The 17,302-nt window shown below is 43.0% G+C and overlaps 1 protein-coding gene across 2 annotated transcripts in view; it reads right to left on the reverse strand.

Moving 5' to 3' along the window:
* The window catches only part of RGS11 (regulator of G protein signaling 11), a 104,557-nt gene that overhangs the window by 53,944 nt on the left and 33,311 nt on the right, over positions 1-17,302 (reverse strand). For both annotated transcript variants that reach the window (XM_077274281.1, XM_077274280.1), the window contains exon 3: positions 2,481-2,531. In XM_077274281.1, coding sequence (XP_077130396.1) covers positions 2,481-2,531 — 51 coding nt within the window. The remainder of the gene's footprint in view (positions 1-2,480; positions 2,532-17,302) is intronic.

A 17,302-nucleotide genomic window follows, 5' to 3' on the forward strand; every position in this document is an offset into this window, starting at 1 on the left:
TGTGGTGGCCATTTGCTCCCCTCTCGCTTTGCTGAGTCCAGCGTGCAAGGGCGGTGAGGGGGTAGGTGACAATCTGAGACATCCACTAACCACTAAGATAAAAGGCCTTGTGGACTTTTGTCTACCATACTTGTCATGAGGTTAACCCCTTGAGTGTAACGACTGGAGTTGAGTGTGGGCAATATGGGTCAAAGAAGCATGACACCTGCAAAATGTACTGATCAGAGGGGGATCCAGAGGTCAGACCACCACCAGAGGTCAGACCGCCATCGGGAATGGATTTATATATATAATATCTCATAAATGGATTTAATGGGAAAAACCCCTTTAATTAGGGCAGATTCTTTTCCTGCCTCGTTAAATCCAATCTGATTTTGCTTCAATGTCCTTTCTCGGAGGAAACGTTAAATAAAATGGGCATTAGCGTTCCCGTAAGTCCCGTATATTGGACGTTAACGATATTCTGTTTATTTATCTAATTTTCCGCTTCCGACCCCGAGCGGCGTGAGGAACGGGATGTAAAGCCGCAGTGTATCGCGTTACACAGATCTCTGCTAATTAATTTTTAGGCCTTTTTATACGTTCGAAGATTAAAGAAATTTCCAGAGGGTGTAGATAAAGTGGAAAAATAAAAAAAAAGCGACCAGAAAAAAAAAAAAAAAGATGATGTTGGGGGAGTGGGTGGTCCCAGAGGTCCGGAAATTGTGGAACTGCTGTAACTGCTATTACTGCCACTTCCAGACCTGGGGAATTATTATTATAGCACCTGCGCACGTCTATTGGGACGGTCGCTCTATTCATGGACACTCAGGGATGGGGCCATTTTGCTTCAAGAAACAGTGTGAACGCAACCAGCTACATTGTATTAAATGAACGCATAAACAAGTCTGTGTAGCATGGAAAGGCAGTCTCCTGTATAGCTGACAGACTTTAAAACAACTCCCCCATCCTGGCCCTGAAAAGTAACTAAAACTTCACTGTGTCATTTATAATCACTCTTCGTCAAATGGTCTCTGCTATACAGTAGACTGCCTTTCCATGCTACACAGACTTGTTTTAGGACCAGAAATGGCTTATACTCTACATTATGTCACCGTCGCTCTAGTCAGTGGGGAAGACACACGGGGCCGTTCCAAATATTTCACTAGTTACTAGATACATTGTATATTATTATATTATTTTTTAAAGGGGTTGTACGTACGGCACAATAGTATATATATATATATATATATATATATATATATATATATATATATATACACTGTATATATATTTATTTATTTATAAAGCATGGATTCTCTTAAAATAAAAAAAATGAAGGCATAAACACATATATAAATAAATACCGTAATAATAATAATACGGCACCCCCATGGATCTAGTGTAAAACAATCCGGAGGTCCCGGTTCAGAAGACACAGGACCGCTGCAGCCTGTGACTGGCTGCAGAGGTTAAATGACTAGAAGAGCGCACTCTTTTCGTCACCTGACCGCTGCAGCCAATCACAAGATTCTGTGGTCTTGTGGTTTCCGAAAAGAGCAGGCATCTCTTCCAAAGATTACACAGCTAGTAGGTGAGTATTCCTCTGTTTTTTTGGGGGGTCTTTTTAACACCATCCCTGCCTTCATTTTTTTTTCTGATGACCCCTTTAATTTCTAGTTTTCTTCTTTAATCCATTACATTATGACAAACCTAAAAAATATACTGAAAAAAAAACAACTCCGTCTTGTTTCAGCTTTTTTTTGTCCAAAAGGAAAAAAAATGGAAAAAAAGGAATCTACAAAATATAAAAGAAACATTTTTATATTGCAAATTTAAAAAGCCTAAAAAAAAATTACATCGAAAACCGCGAGGATTCCATCGGTCTATTCAAAAAAACACTAATTAAATGAGATTAAAAAAAAATCCATTGACGAGGAGTCCGTCAGAAATGCACGAATGTCTGTAAGACGTTCTTCATAGGTACCGGCAGATGATAAGATATTACATTGAGACTGAATACACTGAGAGGGGGGATGGGAGGCGGGAGGGGAGGGAGATGCAGCAGCTCAGGGAAAGTCTCTGTTCTCTTACCTAACGAGACGTTATATAAGACATTCTGGCACTAATGAAGGTTTGCTTCATGTAAAAATCAACTACACGAGTGAAGCAAGGCCCAAAATATGATGACGGTATAAGAAGATGTGAAGTACCGCTGCTTCTATCCTCGGGGACAATATGGAGTCATTGAGGCTCTTCTGTTTCACAATCTCTTCTTACAGCGCCCCCTAGTGAATTAATTCTACAGTATTAGTTCTGGCTTCCTACCTCCTACTTAATTTCTTGCCTTAATGACAACCATTTCAGCACATGTGGTCACAGGAAGTTGTATCTGCTGTACAGCAGACTACTCTCTCATGCAGCACAGACTTGTTTTAGCAGCTGTAGCTCTGATAAGAGCTTTCAAATATACACGTGTTCTACGAGAGTCAATCACTCACCTTCATCGCTGATGGACAACTTCTGTATGAGCCACTCCACCACATCATTACCTGCAAGGAAGCACAAACAAGTCACTGTACAAACTCAGAAGAAAATGTCTCCTGATACTTCTAAGACATAAACACAATCCCAGACAGGAGTCACTGAGGAAAATAGGTGGTTTTATAGTAGTTATATTCCTGTACATAGGGGCAGTATTATAGTAGTTATATTCTTGTACATAGGGGCAGTATTATAGTAGTTATATTCTTGTACATAGGGGCAGTATTATAGTAGTTATATTCTTGTACATAGGAGCAGTATTATAGTAGTTATATTCTTGTACATAGGAGCAGTATTATAGTAGTTATATTCTTGTACATAGGAGCAGTATTATAGTAGTTATATTCTTGTACATAGGGGCAGTATTATAGTAGTTATATTCCTGTACATAGGGGGCAGTATTATAGTAGTTATATTCTTGTACATAGGAGCTGTATTATAGTAGTTATATTCCTGTACATAGGGGGCAGTATTATAGTAGTTATATTCTTGTACATGGGGACAGTATTATAGTAGTTATATTCTTGTACATAGGAGCAGTATTATAGTAGTTATATTCTTGTACATAGGAGCAGTATTATAGTAGTTATATTCCTGTACATAGGGGGCAGTATTATAGTAGTTATATTCTTGTACATAGGAGCTGTATTATAGTAGTTATATTCCTGTACATAGGGGGCAGTATTATAGTAGTTATATTCTTGTACATAAGAGCAGTATTATAGTAGTTATATTCTTGTACATAGGAGCAGTATTATAGTAGTTATATTCTTGTACATAGGAGCAGTAATATAGTAGTTATATTCTTGTACATGGGGCAGTATTATAGCAGTTATATTCTTGTACATAGGGGCAGTATTATAGTAGTTATATTCTTGTACAAAGGAGCAGTATTATAGTAGCTATATTCTTGTACATAGGGGGCAGTATTATAGTAGTTATATTCTTGTACATAGGAGCAATATTATAGTAGTTATATTCTTGTACATAGGAGCAGTATTATAGTAGTTATATTCCTGTACATAGGGGACAGTATTATAGTAGTTATATTCTTGTACATAAGAGCAGTATTATAGTAGTTATATTCTTTTACATAGGGGCAGTATTATAGTAGTTATATTCTCGTACATAGGTGGCAGTATTATAGTAGTTATATTCTTGTACATAGGGACAGTATTATAGTAGTTATATTCTTGTACATAGGAGCAGTATTATAGTAGTTACATTCTTGTACATAGGGGCAGTATTATAGTAGTTATATTCTTGTACATAGGAGCAGTATTATAGTAGTTATATTCTTGTACATAGGGGCAGTATTATAGTAGTTATATTCTTGTACATAGGAGCAGTATTATAGTAGTTATATTCTTGTACATAGGGGCAGTATTATAGTAGTTATATTCTTGTACATAGGAGCAGTATTATAGTAGTTATATTCTTGTACATAGGGGGCAGTATTATAGTAGTTATATTCTTGTACATAGGGACAGTATTATAGTAGTTATATTCCTGTACATAGGGGGCAGTATTATAGTAGTTATATTCTTGTACATAGGGGACAGTATTATAGTAGTTATATTCTTGTACATAGGGGCAGTATTATAGTAGTTATATTCTTGTACATAGCAGTATTATAGTAGTTATATTCTTGTACATAGGGGCAGTATTATAGTAGTTATATTCTTGTACATAGGGGCAGTATTATAGTAGTTATATTCTTGTACATAGGAGCAGTATTATAGTAGTTATATTCTTGTACATAGGGGCAGTATTATAGTAGTTATATTCTTGTACATAGGAGCAGTATTATAGTAGTTATATTCTTGTACATAGGGGCAGTATTATAGTAGTTATATTCTTGTACATAGGAGCAGTATTATAGTAGTTATATTCTTGTACATAGGGGGCAGTATTATAGTAGTTATATTCTTGTACATAGGGACAGTATTATAGTAGTTATATTCCTGTACATAGGGGGCAGTATTATAGTAGTTATATTCTTGTACATAGGGGACAGTATTATAGTAGTTATATTCTTGTACATAGGGGCAGTATTATAGTAGTTATATTCTTGTACATAGCAGTATTATAGTAGTTATATTCTTGTACATAGGGGCAGTATTATAGTAGTTATATTCTTGTACATAGGGGCAGTATTATAGTAGTTATATTCTTATACATAGGAGCAGTATTATAGTAGTTATATTCTTGTACATAGGGACAGTATTATAGTAGTTATATTCTTGTACATAGGGACAGTATTATAGTAGTTATATTCTTGTACATAGGGGGCAGTATTATAGTAGTTATATTCTTGTACATAGGAGCAGTATTATAATAGTTATATTCTTGTACATTTTATCCCTTTACCATTTAAGTTGAATTGCCTTTTAAAAGTAGACCAAAAAGTAATGTAGGATAGAAGCCGTTACTCGGCACCTCCTAATATAATGAATATATAAATGGGCGCCTAGGCAGTGGTACTCTTGTCACAGTCTGGCTGCTCTTGGATTCTCTGCACAATCAGCTGATGGAACATACAGAGAACAGTTTTATTTATCTGCAGGAAGTGGACAAGAATACAGCCAGACGATGTCCATGGCGCTATCTGAGATTCTACAGCAGCAGTCTCTGCTCTTTGTACATGGCACCAGGGCGGTAAATGAGTTGAGCACAATATACTGCAGGGTCTTTGAGTTGCATCAAGAAGCTCGATATAATGGGGTGTTACAGTCTTGCTGATGGGCTCCGGAGGTTCTACAGGGTCAATAACCATGTTAAGAGCCTTTCATCTGCACAAAAGTGCACATAGATTGTTAATGCTCTTCTGTCCATTACTATTGATGGATAGCAGAGTTGGAGAGAAGCCTGGGAGATGTGATCCTTCAGATAGATCTTACTATTCCAAAAGCTTATTTAACCTATAAGACCCCGTCGCTTTGTGCCAGAGAACTTGGTGACTTAATTAAAGGGCTTCTTCACTTTGGACAATTCCTTTCTTGTGTATCAGGGCTGATCTCTAGCAGCAGCGATTCCCTACAGTGCCACCAGTGGAGAATTTGAGTATTACACAGCTTGGTTGGATGTCCATACAATGCACGGATATCTCGAGTCCTCCAGTGCAAGAGACACTCAGTGAACCCCCTATTTACTAAAATGTTCTCTTGGGGTACTTGAAAAATGGGTATTTGGGGACAGAAATCTACTTTAAAAGGAGCCTTTAAAGAACCTGTCACCACATGTTAGGCCTTGAAACCAGCACTAAACTGTTATACCAAAGGTGTTTAAAGATACCCCTCAATAATATTTATAAAATAGATTACACTATATATTAATTTCTGGATGAAGAGTCATGTGGGCGGTCCCAGTCACCTGACACCGGCCCAGGTTTGACTGATATCCCACGGAGCAGGATATATCATTACCAGCTCTGGCAACATTTGGCTCATGTACAGCAATATATTATGACTTCCTTTTATACGGGCTCATCTTTAGAAACCTATGACTTTCTGGTCTAGTGGTATGGTGACTTTTTGAGGCCTAATATGTGAAGATAAGTTTCCTTTAAACTCTACTGAATCATAGTATCCTGTCACATTGAACCATAGGAAGACATCAGTATCACATATACAAAAACGTTGGTGACCCAACTACATTACATTTATCAACATTACCATTTCTCTTTGTCCAAGCCTCCAGCTTCTACAAATCCATCTGCAATATTAGTTTATTCTCTACTGTGTAGATTACCTTGCAATATTTAATACCACATGCAAAAGATTGAAATTCTACTCTGTATGTCCTCAACTACATGATTCTTAAACATATCTAATGGACGAGGGCCCAATACTGACTCTTGTGGTAGGAGCAGTATTATAGTAGTTATATTCTTGTACATAGGGGGGCAGTATTATAGCAGTTATATTCTTGTACATAGGGGCAGTATTATAGTAGTTATATTCTTGTACATAGGGGCAGTATTATAGTAGTTATATTCTTGTACATAGGAGCAGTATTATAGTAGTTATATTCTTGTACATAGGGGGCAGTATTATAGTAGTTATATTCTTGTACATAGGGGCAGTATTATAGTAGTTATATTCTTGTACATAGGGGCAGTATTATAGTAGTTATATTCTTGTACATAGGGGGCAGTATTATAGTAGTTATATTCTTGTACATAGGAGCAGTATTATAGTAGTTATATTCTTGTACATAGGAGCAGTATTATAGTAGTTATATTCTTGTACATAGGAGCAGTATTATAGTAGTTATATTCTTGTACATAGGAGCAGTATTATAGTAGTTATATTCTGGTACATAGGAGCAGTATTATAGTAGTTATATTCTTGTACATAGGAGCAGTATTATAGTAGTTATATTCTTGTACATACGAGCAGTATTATAGTAGTTATATTCTTGTACATAGGGGCAGTATTATAGTAGTTATATTCTTGTACATAGGGGCAGTATTATAGTAGTTATATTCTTGTACATAGGAGCAGTATTATAGTAGTTATATTCTTGTACATAGGAGCAGTATTATAGTCGTTATATTCTTGTACATAGGAGCAGTATTATAATAGTTATATTCTTGGACATAGGGGGCAGTATTATAGTAGTTATATTCTTGTACATAGGGGGCAGTATTTGTCATGTCGGACGCTGTTCAGACCAGGTCGTTCGACAGACAGCGGTAATTCCGCTTTTGACCACTATTTGCTCATTGGCGTCAGCTAGATTTTATCTAGCTGTTCCGGGGTTAATTTACCTGATCCTCGGATTGGAAGCTGGACCATGCCCTTTGCCTTTAAATAGTTCTCCTGATCATTGGGCGTCGCCGATTATAGCTTCTGTCTTGGGCGTTGTTATCTCGGTCCGGAGTGGAGAGCTGGTTGTTGGAGATTCGTTGCTGGTGGTGTATTTTCCTTAGTCTTATTTACCCCTTCCTATATTTGTATTTATTTTGCCCTGCACATTTATAGTGTATTCCTGAGTGACTGTGGCGTGGTGTATATTTCCCTTTATCCTTGTCTGTGCTAACTGTGGGTATTGGTGTATTACCTCTTCACTGGGTGGTGGGCGGAGGTTTCAGCCTAGGGTTGAAACAGGAGACAGGGTGAGGTTCGAGGCCTGGACATGCACACCATCAGTGTAAACTCCAGGTAGAGGGTCAGTCAGGATTTCCCTAGTCTGAGGGAAATTGCAGGGGCCCGGGTTGTTAGCTCTCGCTCGCCTAGTCTCCCCGTGACATTATAATCGGCCCAACAAAAAAAAAAAAAGGGGGTTCTTTTTTTCTATTGTCATGGATCCCATGACTTCCATAACCCGCCAGTTGGAGGCGCTGTCCCTACAGGTCACTGAGTTGAGGGGGGCAGTTCAGCAACAGGGACTAGCAGTATCTAATGTGCAAGCTGGAGCGACAGGAAGAGTTGCTGAGCCTAAATTCCCTTTGCCTGAAAAATTTGCTGGGGCACGCAGTAAATTTGTTTCTTTTCGTGAAGCTTGCAAACTATATTTCCGTATGCGCCCGATCTCCTCGGGTAATGAGGCTCAGCGTGTGGGCCTGGTGTTGTGATTGTAAAGCAGGGATCCCCAAGCATGGGCGTTTTCTTTGCCATCCGATTCTGCTGCATTTGACTCTGTGGAGAGTTTTTTTTCCTCTCTTGGAAAAATCTACGATGAACCTGACAGAATGGCTCTAGCAGAATCTAAGATAAGCACTATTCGCCAGGGGGAGCGAGTTGCAGAGGATTACTGTTCTGAATTTCATCACTGGGAGATCGATACACAATGGAATGATCCAGCATTGCGGAGTCATTTTATTCATGGGGTTTCTGGAAGGGTTAAAAAAGCCCTTCTGATGTACGAGACTCCTGTTTCTGTAGATTCCGCTATGAGTCTGGTTGTCCGCATTAATCGCCGTTTGCGTCAGGGGGAGCATGAGACACCGCTTATGGGAGAGGGTTTAGGTTCACGTGAGGTTGCTGCAGGTGAGCCCACGGAGCCTATGCAAATCGCAGGGGTGTCACATGTGAAGCATCAAGCCCCTGAGCTCAGGAAGCAGGGAGCCTGTTTTTACTGTGGTAAAACTGGTCATTTTATTAACATCTGTCCTCTGCTGTCTAAGAAAAACGCAACGGCGGAAAACTTCTAAGCTCAGAGGGTGTGGAGGAGACCAATCTGAGCTTATGTATATCCTCCATGGTGGTTTCTCAATGCATGCTCCCTGCTAAGGTTTTTATCGCTGGCAGTGAGCTGCCAATTACTGTTTTTGTGGATAGTGGTTCAGCCACAAATCTCATTGATGAGGAGTTTGCGCGCACAGCAGGTTTTAGGATTGAAAAACTGTCTCATCCTATCCGCGTGGTCACCATCAATGCTGCTCCTCTCTCTCAGGGGGAGATAACTGAATTTGTGGCTGAGGTGAAACTCCACATTGGGGTTCTACATTCCGAGCGGGTTACATGTAAGGTGCTCAGGAATCTTCCTGCTCAGGTGGTTTTGGGTTTTCCTTGGTTGTCCATGCACAACCCAGTAATTTACTGGAAAACTCAGGACATAATTCAGTGGAGCGAGTTCTGCCAGGAGAATTGCCTGGCCACATGTGTTGCTGCGGTGACTTCAAGCGTTCCGGAGTCACTTCAGGATTTTGTGGATGTGTTCTCTGAGAAGGGTTGTTCAGAGTTGCCGCCACATCGTCCTTATGACTGTTCTATCAGGTTTAAACCAGGGGCCAAATTGCCTAAAGCAAGGATGTTCAACATCTCCGGTCCGGAGAGACAAGCGTTAAAAGATTATATTGCTGAAAGTTTGAGCAAAGGGCACATCAGGCCTTCATCCTCACCGGTGGCAGCAGGGTTCTTCTTCGTGAAGAAGAAAGATGGCAGATTACGCCCGTGTTTGGATTTCAGGGAGTTGAACCAGATTACGGTTCGTGATCCATACCGATGCCACTGATACCTGATTTGTTCAACCAGGTGGCAGGTGCTAAGTGGTTTACCAAGCTTGACCTCAGGGGGGCGTACAACCTCATAAGAGTCCGTCAAGGTGATGAGTGGAAGACGGCTTTTAATACCCCTGAGGGTCATTTTGAAAATTTGGTGATGCCATTTGGGTTGACTAACGCACCTGCAGTGTTCCAACATTTCATCAATGATGTGTTCTCGCATGTTTTGGGGAAATTCGTTATCGTGTACCTAGATGACATTCTCATATATTCTTGCGACCGTGATGCTCATTTAGATCATGTCAGGCAGGTGTTACAGCTTCTCAGAGAGAATAAGCTGTATGCTAAACTTGAGAAATGTGTATTTTCTGTTCAAGAGTTGCCTTTCTTGGGTTATATTGTGTCTGCTTCTGGTTTTAAAATGGACGCCGCTAAGGTGCAAGCGGTGCTGCATTGGGAACGTCCTGATAACCTGAAAGCACTTCAGCGGTTCCTTGGGTTTTCTAACTACTATAGGAAATTTATCAAGGATTTTTCCATCATTGCTAAACCGCTAACTGACATGACTAAAAAGGGTACCAATTTCTCCGTTTGGCCTGAGGCTGCTGTGCGCGCATTTGAATTTCTTAAGAACAGTTTTGTTTCAGCCCCCATTCTTGTGCAGCCAGACGTATCAAAACCTTTTGTCGTGGAAGTCGATGCGTCTGAGGTTGGTGTGGGGGCGGTACTATCTCAAGGCTCATCTTTGAGTGGTTTGCGTCCGTGCGCCTATTTCTCCAAGAAACTGTCGTCCGCCGAACGTAACTACGATATCGGCAACAGGGAGTTGTTGGCAATTAAGTTGGCCTTTGAGGAATGGCGACACTTCTTGGAGGGGTCGGTTCATCAGGTTACTGTTATTACCGATCATAAGAATCTGCTGTATTTGGAGTCAGCCATGCGTCTGTCTCCCAGGCAGGCTCGCTGGGCACTGTTTTTCACGCGGTTCAATTTTGTTGTCACTTACAGACCGGGGTCTAAAAACACTAAGGAGGATGCTCTGTCCAGGTGTTTTCCAGGGGGAGAACCTCGGGAGGATCCAGTACCCATCCTCCAAAAGGGTGTTGTGGTTTCAGCTCTCACTACCGAGGTTGAGGCTGAGATTGCTGAGGCTCAGGAGGAGGTACCATCTGAGCTTCCCATCAACAAATCTTTTGTACCGCTTCATCTCCGCTTAAAGGTTTTGGCGGAGCATCATGATGCTGTCCTGGCTGGCCACCCAGGGGTTAGAGGTACCTTGGAGTTGGTGTCACGTCGGTTTTGGTGGCCCAAGATCCGACAGGACGTGGTCTCATACGTGTCAGCTTGTACCACGTGCGCTAGGGCTAAGACGCCCCGCTCCCGTCCTGTTGGCACACTACTTCCTCTAGAGGTACCTAGTAAGCCATGGACGGAAATCTCCATGGATTTCATCACTGATTTGCCCTCATCAGCTGGGAACACGGTCATCTTGGTGATTGTTGATCGGTTTTCTAAAATGTCACACTTTGTGTCTTTGCCTTCGTTGCCTAATGCTAAGACTCTGGCTCAGGTATTTGTGCAGGAGGTGGTCAGACTTCATGGGGTTCCGTCTGACATCGTGTCTGATAGGGGGTCTCAGTTTGTGGCAAAATTTTGGAAAGCATTTTGCTCACGGCTGGGGATCAAGTTGTCTCATTCTTCGGCGTTCCATCCTCAGTCAAATGGTCAGACTGAGCGTATGAACCAAAATTTGGAACAATGCGCTCCTTGTAAGTAAGAAATGAGGGCACTCACCAGTCTTCGGTAAAGTTACTTCTTTATTGAAAACGACAACTCCAGATAAAAGTCATGGCCGGGGGAGAGAGGGAGCCGAAGCTCGTGTGAGCAGGGGAGGACAACGGCCGTTTCGCGCTATGCCTGCGCTTCTACGGGTCGATTTGTGCTCAGGACAGACAGCGGATGTAGTACATTGTGTCTGGCTGGTGCACATCTGATATCCCCGAATAGAGTTCATTATTGCAGTTGATTTAGGGTCGGTGCCGCTCAGTTTTTTACTTTTTTGCAGTGACATTGGAAAAATTTGGAACAATACCTACGCTGCTTTGTCTCTGATAACCAGGAGGGGTGGTCTACCTTTCTTCCTTTGGCTGAGTTTGCCATCAATAATCACCGCCAGGAGTCGTCTGGGGAGTCTCCGTTTTTTTGTGTTTACGGGCTACATCCTCAATTTTGTACCTTGAGTCAGAGGGGCTCTTCCGGCGTTCCGGAGGAGGACCAGTTAGGAACACAATTGTCATCAGTCTGGAGGAGAGTTAAACAGCGCCTGTTGAGTGTGGGTGCTAGGTACAAACGTGTGGCTGACAGTAGGCGTGTGCCAGGTCCGGACCTGAGTGTGGATGACTGGGTGTGGTTATCCACAAAAAACATAAGACTCAAAATACCATCCCTTAAATTGGGTCCACGGTTTATTGGTCCATTTAGGGTCACCGCCGTCATTAACCCAGTAGCGTACCGATTGGAGCTTCCTACGGTGTATAAGATACACAACGTGTTCCACAGGTCTCTTCTAAAGAAGGTGGTGGGTTCTGTGGACGCGGCGCCTATGCCACCTCCAGTCTTGGTGGATGGTAATTTGGAGTTTGAAGTCTCCAAGGTGGTTGACTCTCGTGTAGTGCGTCGCACTTTACAGTACTTGGTACACTGGCGTGGTTATGGGCCTGAGAGGTCCTGGGTACCAGCCTCGGATATTCATGCCGATCGGCTGGTCAGGTTTTTTCATCGTCGCCATCCAGACAAGCCGGGTCCTATAAGCCGTGAGGGCCCTGGGGTCCCTCGTAGAAGGCGGGATACTGTCATGTCGGACGCTGTTCAGACCAGGTCGTTCGACAGACAGCGGTAATTCCGCTTTTTACCACTATTTGCTCATTGGCGTTAGCTAGATTTTATCTAGCTGTTCCGGGGCTAATTTACCTAATCCTCGGATTGGAAGCTGGGCCATGACCATTGCCTTTAAATAGTTCTCCTGATCATTGGGCGTCGCCGATTATAGCTTCTGTCTTGTGCGTTGTTATCTCGGTCTGGAGTGGAGAGCTGGTGGTTGGAGATTCGTTGCTGGTGGTGTATTTTCCTTAGTCTTATTTACCCCTTCCTATATTTGTATTTATTTTGCCCTGCACATTTATAGTGTATTCCTGAGTGGCTGCGGCGTGGTGTATATTTTCCTTTATCCTTGTCTGTGCTAACTGTGGGTATTGGTGTATTACCTCTTCACTGGGTGGTGGGCGGAGGTTTCAGCCTAGGGTTGAAACAGGAGACAGGGTGAGGTTCGAGGCCTGGACATGCACACCATCAGTGTAAACTCCAGGTAGAGGGTCAGTCAGGATTTCCCTAGTCTGAGGGAAATTGTAGGGGCCCGGGTTATTAGCTCTCGCTCACCTAGTCTCCCCGTGACAGTATTATAATTAGTGTTGAGCGATACCGTCCGATACTTGAAAGTATCGGTATCGGAAAGTATCGGCCGATACCGGCAAAGTATCGGATCTAATCCGATACCGATACCCGATACCAATACAAGTCAATGGGACTCAAGTATCGGACGGTATCCCTGATGGTTCCCAGGGTCTGAAGGAGAGGAAACTCTCCTTCAGGCCCTGGGATCCATATTAATGTGTAAAATAAAGAATTAAAATAAAAAATATTGCTATACTCACCTCTCCAAGGGAACCGGCAGCGTTGTTTGCTTAAAATGCGCGCTTTTCCTTCCTTCCGTGACGTCACGGCTTCTGATTGGTCGCGTGCCGCCCATGTGGCCGCGACGCGACCAATCACAGCAAGCTGTGACGTAATTTTCAGGTCCTTCTAGGCATTCAGTATTTTAAAATTACGTTCCGGCTTTGTGATTGGTCGCGTCGCGGTCACATGGGCGACGCGACCAATCAGAAGCCGTGACGTCACGGGAGGCAGGAGACGCGCGCATTTTAAAATGCGCGCGTGTCCAGCCTCCCGTGACGTCACGGCTTGTGATTGGTCGCGTCGCCCATGTGACCGCGACGCGACCAATCACAAAGCCGGAACGTAATTTTAAAATACTGAAGGACCTGAAATTACGTCACGGCTTGCTGTGATTGGTTGCGTCGCGGCCAACATGGGCGATGCGACCAATCACAAGCCGTGACGTCACGGGAGGCTGGACACGCGCGCATTTTAAAATGCGCGCGTCTCCTGCCTCCCGTGACGTCACGGCTTGTGATTGGTCGCGTCGCCCATGTGACCGCGACGCGACCAATCACAAAGCCGGAACGTAATTTTAAAATACTGAAGGACCTGAAATTACGTCACGGCTTGCTGTGATTGGTTGCGTCGCGGTCACCATGGGCGACGCGACCAATCACAAGCCGTGACGTCACGGGAGGCTGGACACGCGCGCATTTTAAAATGCGCGCGTCTCCTGCCTCCCGTGACGTCACGGCTTGTGATTGGTCGTGTCGCCCATGTGACCGCGACGCGACCAATCACAAAGCCGGAACGTAATTTTAAAATACTGAATGCCTAGAAGGACCTGAAAATTACGTCACGGCTTGCTGTGATTGGTCGCGTCGCGGCCACATGGGCGGCACGCGACCAATCAGAAGCCGTGACGTCACGGAAGGAAGGAAAAGCGCGCATTTTAAGCAAACAACGCTGCCGGTTCCCTCGGTGAGGTCCAGGCTGCGTCGGAGAGGTGAGTATAGCAATATTTTTTATTTTAATTCTTTATTTTACACATTAATGTTGTTTCGATACCGATACCCGATACCACAAAAGTATCGGATCTCGGTATTGGAATTCCGATACAGCAAATATCGGCCGATACCCGATACTTGCGGTATCGGAATGCTCAACACTAATTATAATAGTTATATTCTTGTACATAGAAGCAGTGTTATAGTAGTTATATTCTTGTACATAGGATCAGTATTACAGTAGTTATATTCTTGTACATAGGAGCAGTATTATAGTAGTTATATTCTTGTACATAGAAGCAGTGTTATAGTAGTTATATTCTTGTACATAGGAGCAGTATTATAGTAGTTATATTCTTGTACATAGGGGCAGTATTATAGTAGTTATATTCTTGTACATAGAGGCAGTATTATAGTAGTTATATTCTTGTACATAGGAGCAGTATTATAGTAGTTATATTCTTGCACATAGGGGCAGTATTATAGTAGTTATATTCTTGTACATATGAGCAGTATTATAGTAGTTATATTCTTGTATATAGGGGCAGTATTATAGTAGTTATATTCTTGTACATAGGGGCAGTATTATAGCAGTTATATTTTTGTACATAGAGGCAGTATTATAGTAGTTATATTCTTGTACACAGGGGGCAGTATTATAGTAGTTATATTCTTGTATATAGGGCAGTATTATAGTAGTTATATTCTTGTACATAGGAGGCAGTATTATAGTAGTTATATTCTTGTATATAGGGGCAGTATTATAGTAGTAATATTCCTGTACATAGGGGCAGTATTATAGTAGTTATATTCCTGTACATAGGGGCAGTATTATAGTACTTATATTCTTGCACATAGAGGCAGTATTATAGTAGTTATAGTCTTCTACATAGGGAGCAGTATTATAGCAGTTATATTCTTGCACATAGGGGCAGTAATATAGTAGTTTTATTCTTGTACATAGGGGCAGTGTCATGTTCCCAATGGCAGGGAATTTAGCAACTGAACATGGGCAAAAACAGGACGAGCTCTAGGGTGATGGAACCTGAGCTGACCGCGATCCTGAACCTCAACACACAACTAACAGTAGCCGGGGAGCGTTCCTGGGGGGGACACTAGACGCCTCACGCCAGCCGGAGATCTAGCTTCCCCTATCAGAAGAATCAAAGACCTCTACTGTCATGTTCCCAATGGCAGGGAATTTAGCAACTGAACATGGGCAAAAACAGGACGAGCTCTAGGGTGATGGAACCTGAGCTGACCGCGATCCTGAACCTCAACACACAACTAACAGTAGCCGGGGAGCGTTCCTGGGGGGACACTAGACGCCTCGCGCCAGCCGGAGATCTAGCTTCCCCTATCAGAAGAATCAAAGACCTCTCTTGCCTCCAGAGAAATATTCCCACAGAAATAGCAGCCCCCCACATATAATGACGGTGAAATGAGAGGAAGGCACAAACGTAGTTATGAAAACAGATTCAGCAAAAATGAGGCCCGCTAAAGCTATATAGCAGAGGATACAAAAGGTGAACTGCGCGGTCAGCTTAAAACCCTTCAAAATACCATCCTGAAATTACTTGAACTCATGTGCCAACTCATGGTACATGAGTGGTAATTTCAGCCCACTAGAGCAACCAGCAGCAGAGAATTACATATCTGCAAGCTGGACTAAAAACATGAAAGCAAACATGAAACAGGGAAATCCAGACTTAGCTTGTCTTGAAGGCTTCAGAAGCAGGTAGCAAAGGTAACAGAGACACACTGATACATTGATAGCCGGCAAGGGAATGACAGGAAAGCCAGGTTAAATAGGAAACACCCAGCCTCAGATGGACAGGTGGAAACCAGAGACCGCAACCCACCAAAGTCACCCAGTACCAGTTGTAACCACCAGAGGGAGCCCAAAAACAGAATTCACAACAGTACCCCCCCCTTGAGGAGGGGTCACCGAACCCTCACGAGAACCCCCAGGGCAATCAGGATGAGCTCTATGGAAGGCGCGGACCAAATCAGTCGCATGAACGTCAGAAGCGACCACCCAGGAATTATCCTCCTGACCATAACCCTTCCACTTAACCAAATACTGGAGTCTACGTCTGGAAACACGAGAATCCAAGATCTTCTCAACAACATACTCCAATTCTCCCTCCACCAGCACCGGAGCAGGAGGCTCAACCGAAGGAACAACGGGCACCTCATACCTCCGCAATAACGACCGATGGAACACATTATGAATAGCAAACGATGCTGGGAGATCCAAACGAAAAGACACAGGGTTAAGAATCTCCAAGATCTTATAAGGACCGATGAACCGAGGCTTGAACTTAGGAGAAGAGACCTTCATAGGGACAAAACGAGAAGACAACCACACCAAGTCCCCAACAAGAAGTCGGGGACCCACGCGGCGACGGCGATTAGCAAACTGCTGAACCTTCTCCTGAGACAACTTCAAATTGTCCACCACCTGATTCCAAATCTGATGTAGCCTGTCCACCACCACGTCCACTCCAGGACAATCCGAAAGCTCCACCTGACCAGAGGAAAAACGAGGATGAAACCCCGAATTACAAAAGAAAGGAGAAACCAAAGTAGCAGAACTAGCCCGATTATTAAGGGCAAATTCGGCCAGTGGCAAAAAGGCAACCCAGTCATCTTGATCAGCAGAAACAAAACACCTTAAATAAGTCTCCAAGGTCTGATTAGTTCGCTCCGTCTGGCCATTCGTCTGAGGATGGAATGCAGACGAGAAAGACAAATCAATGCCCATCTTAGCAGAAAACGTCCGCCAAAATCTAGACACAAACTGGGATCCCCTGTCAGAAACGATATTCTCCGGAATCCCATGCAAAGAACCACGTTCTGAAAAAACAAAGGGACCAACTCAGAGGAGGAAGGCAACTTAGGTAAGGGTACCAAATGAACCATCTTAGAAAAGCGGTCACACACAACCCAGATAACGGACATTTTCTGTGAGACAGGGAGATCTGAAATAAAATCCATGGAAATGTGCGTCCAAGGCCTCTTCGGGATAGGCAAGGACAACAACAACCCACTGGCCCGAGAACAGCAAGGCTTAGCCCGAGCACACACTTCACAAGACTGCACAAAG

Source organism: Ranitomeya variabilis, chromosome 7 (genome assembly GCF_051348905.1).
Source record: "Ranitomeya variabilis isolate aRanVar5 chromosome 7, aRanVar5.hap1, whole genome shotgun sequence".
In the NCBI taxonomy this organism is placed as follows: Eukaryota; Metazoa; Chordata; class Amphibia; order Anura; family Dendrobatidae; genus Ranitomeya; species Ranitomeya variabilis.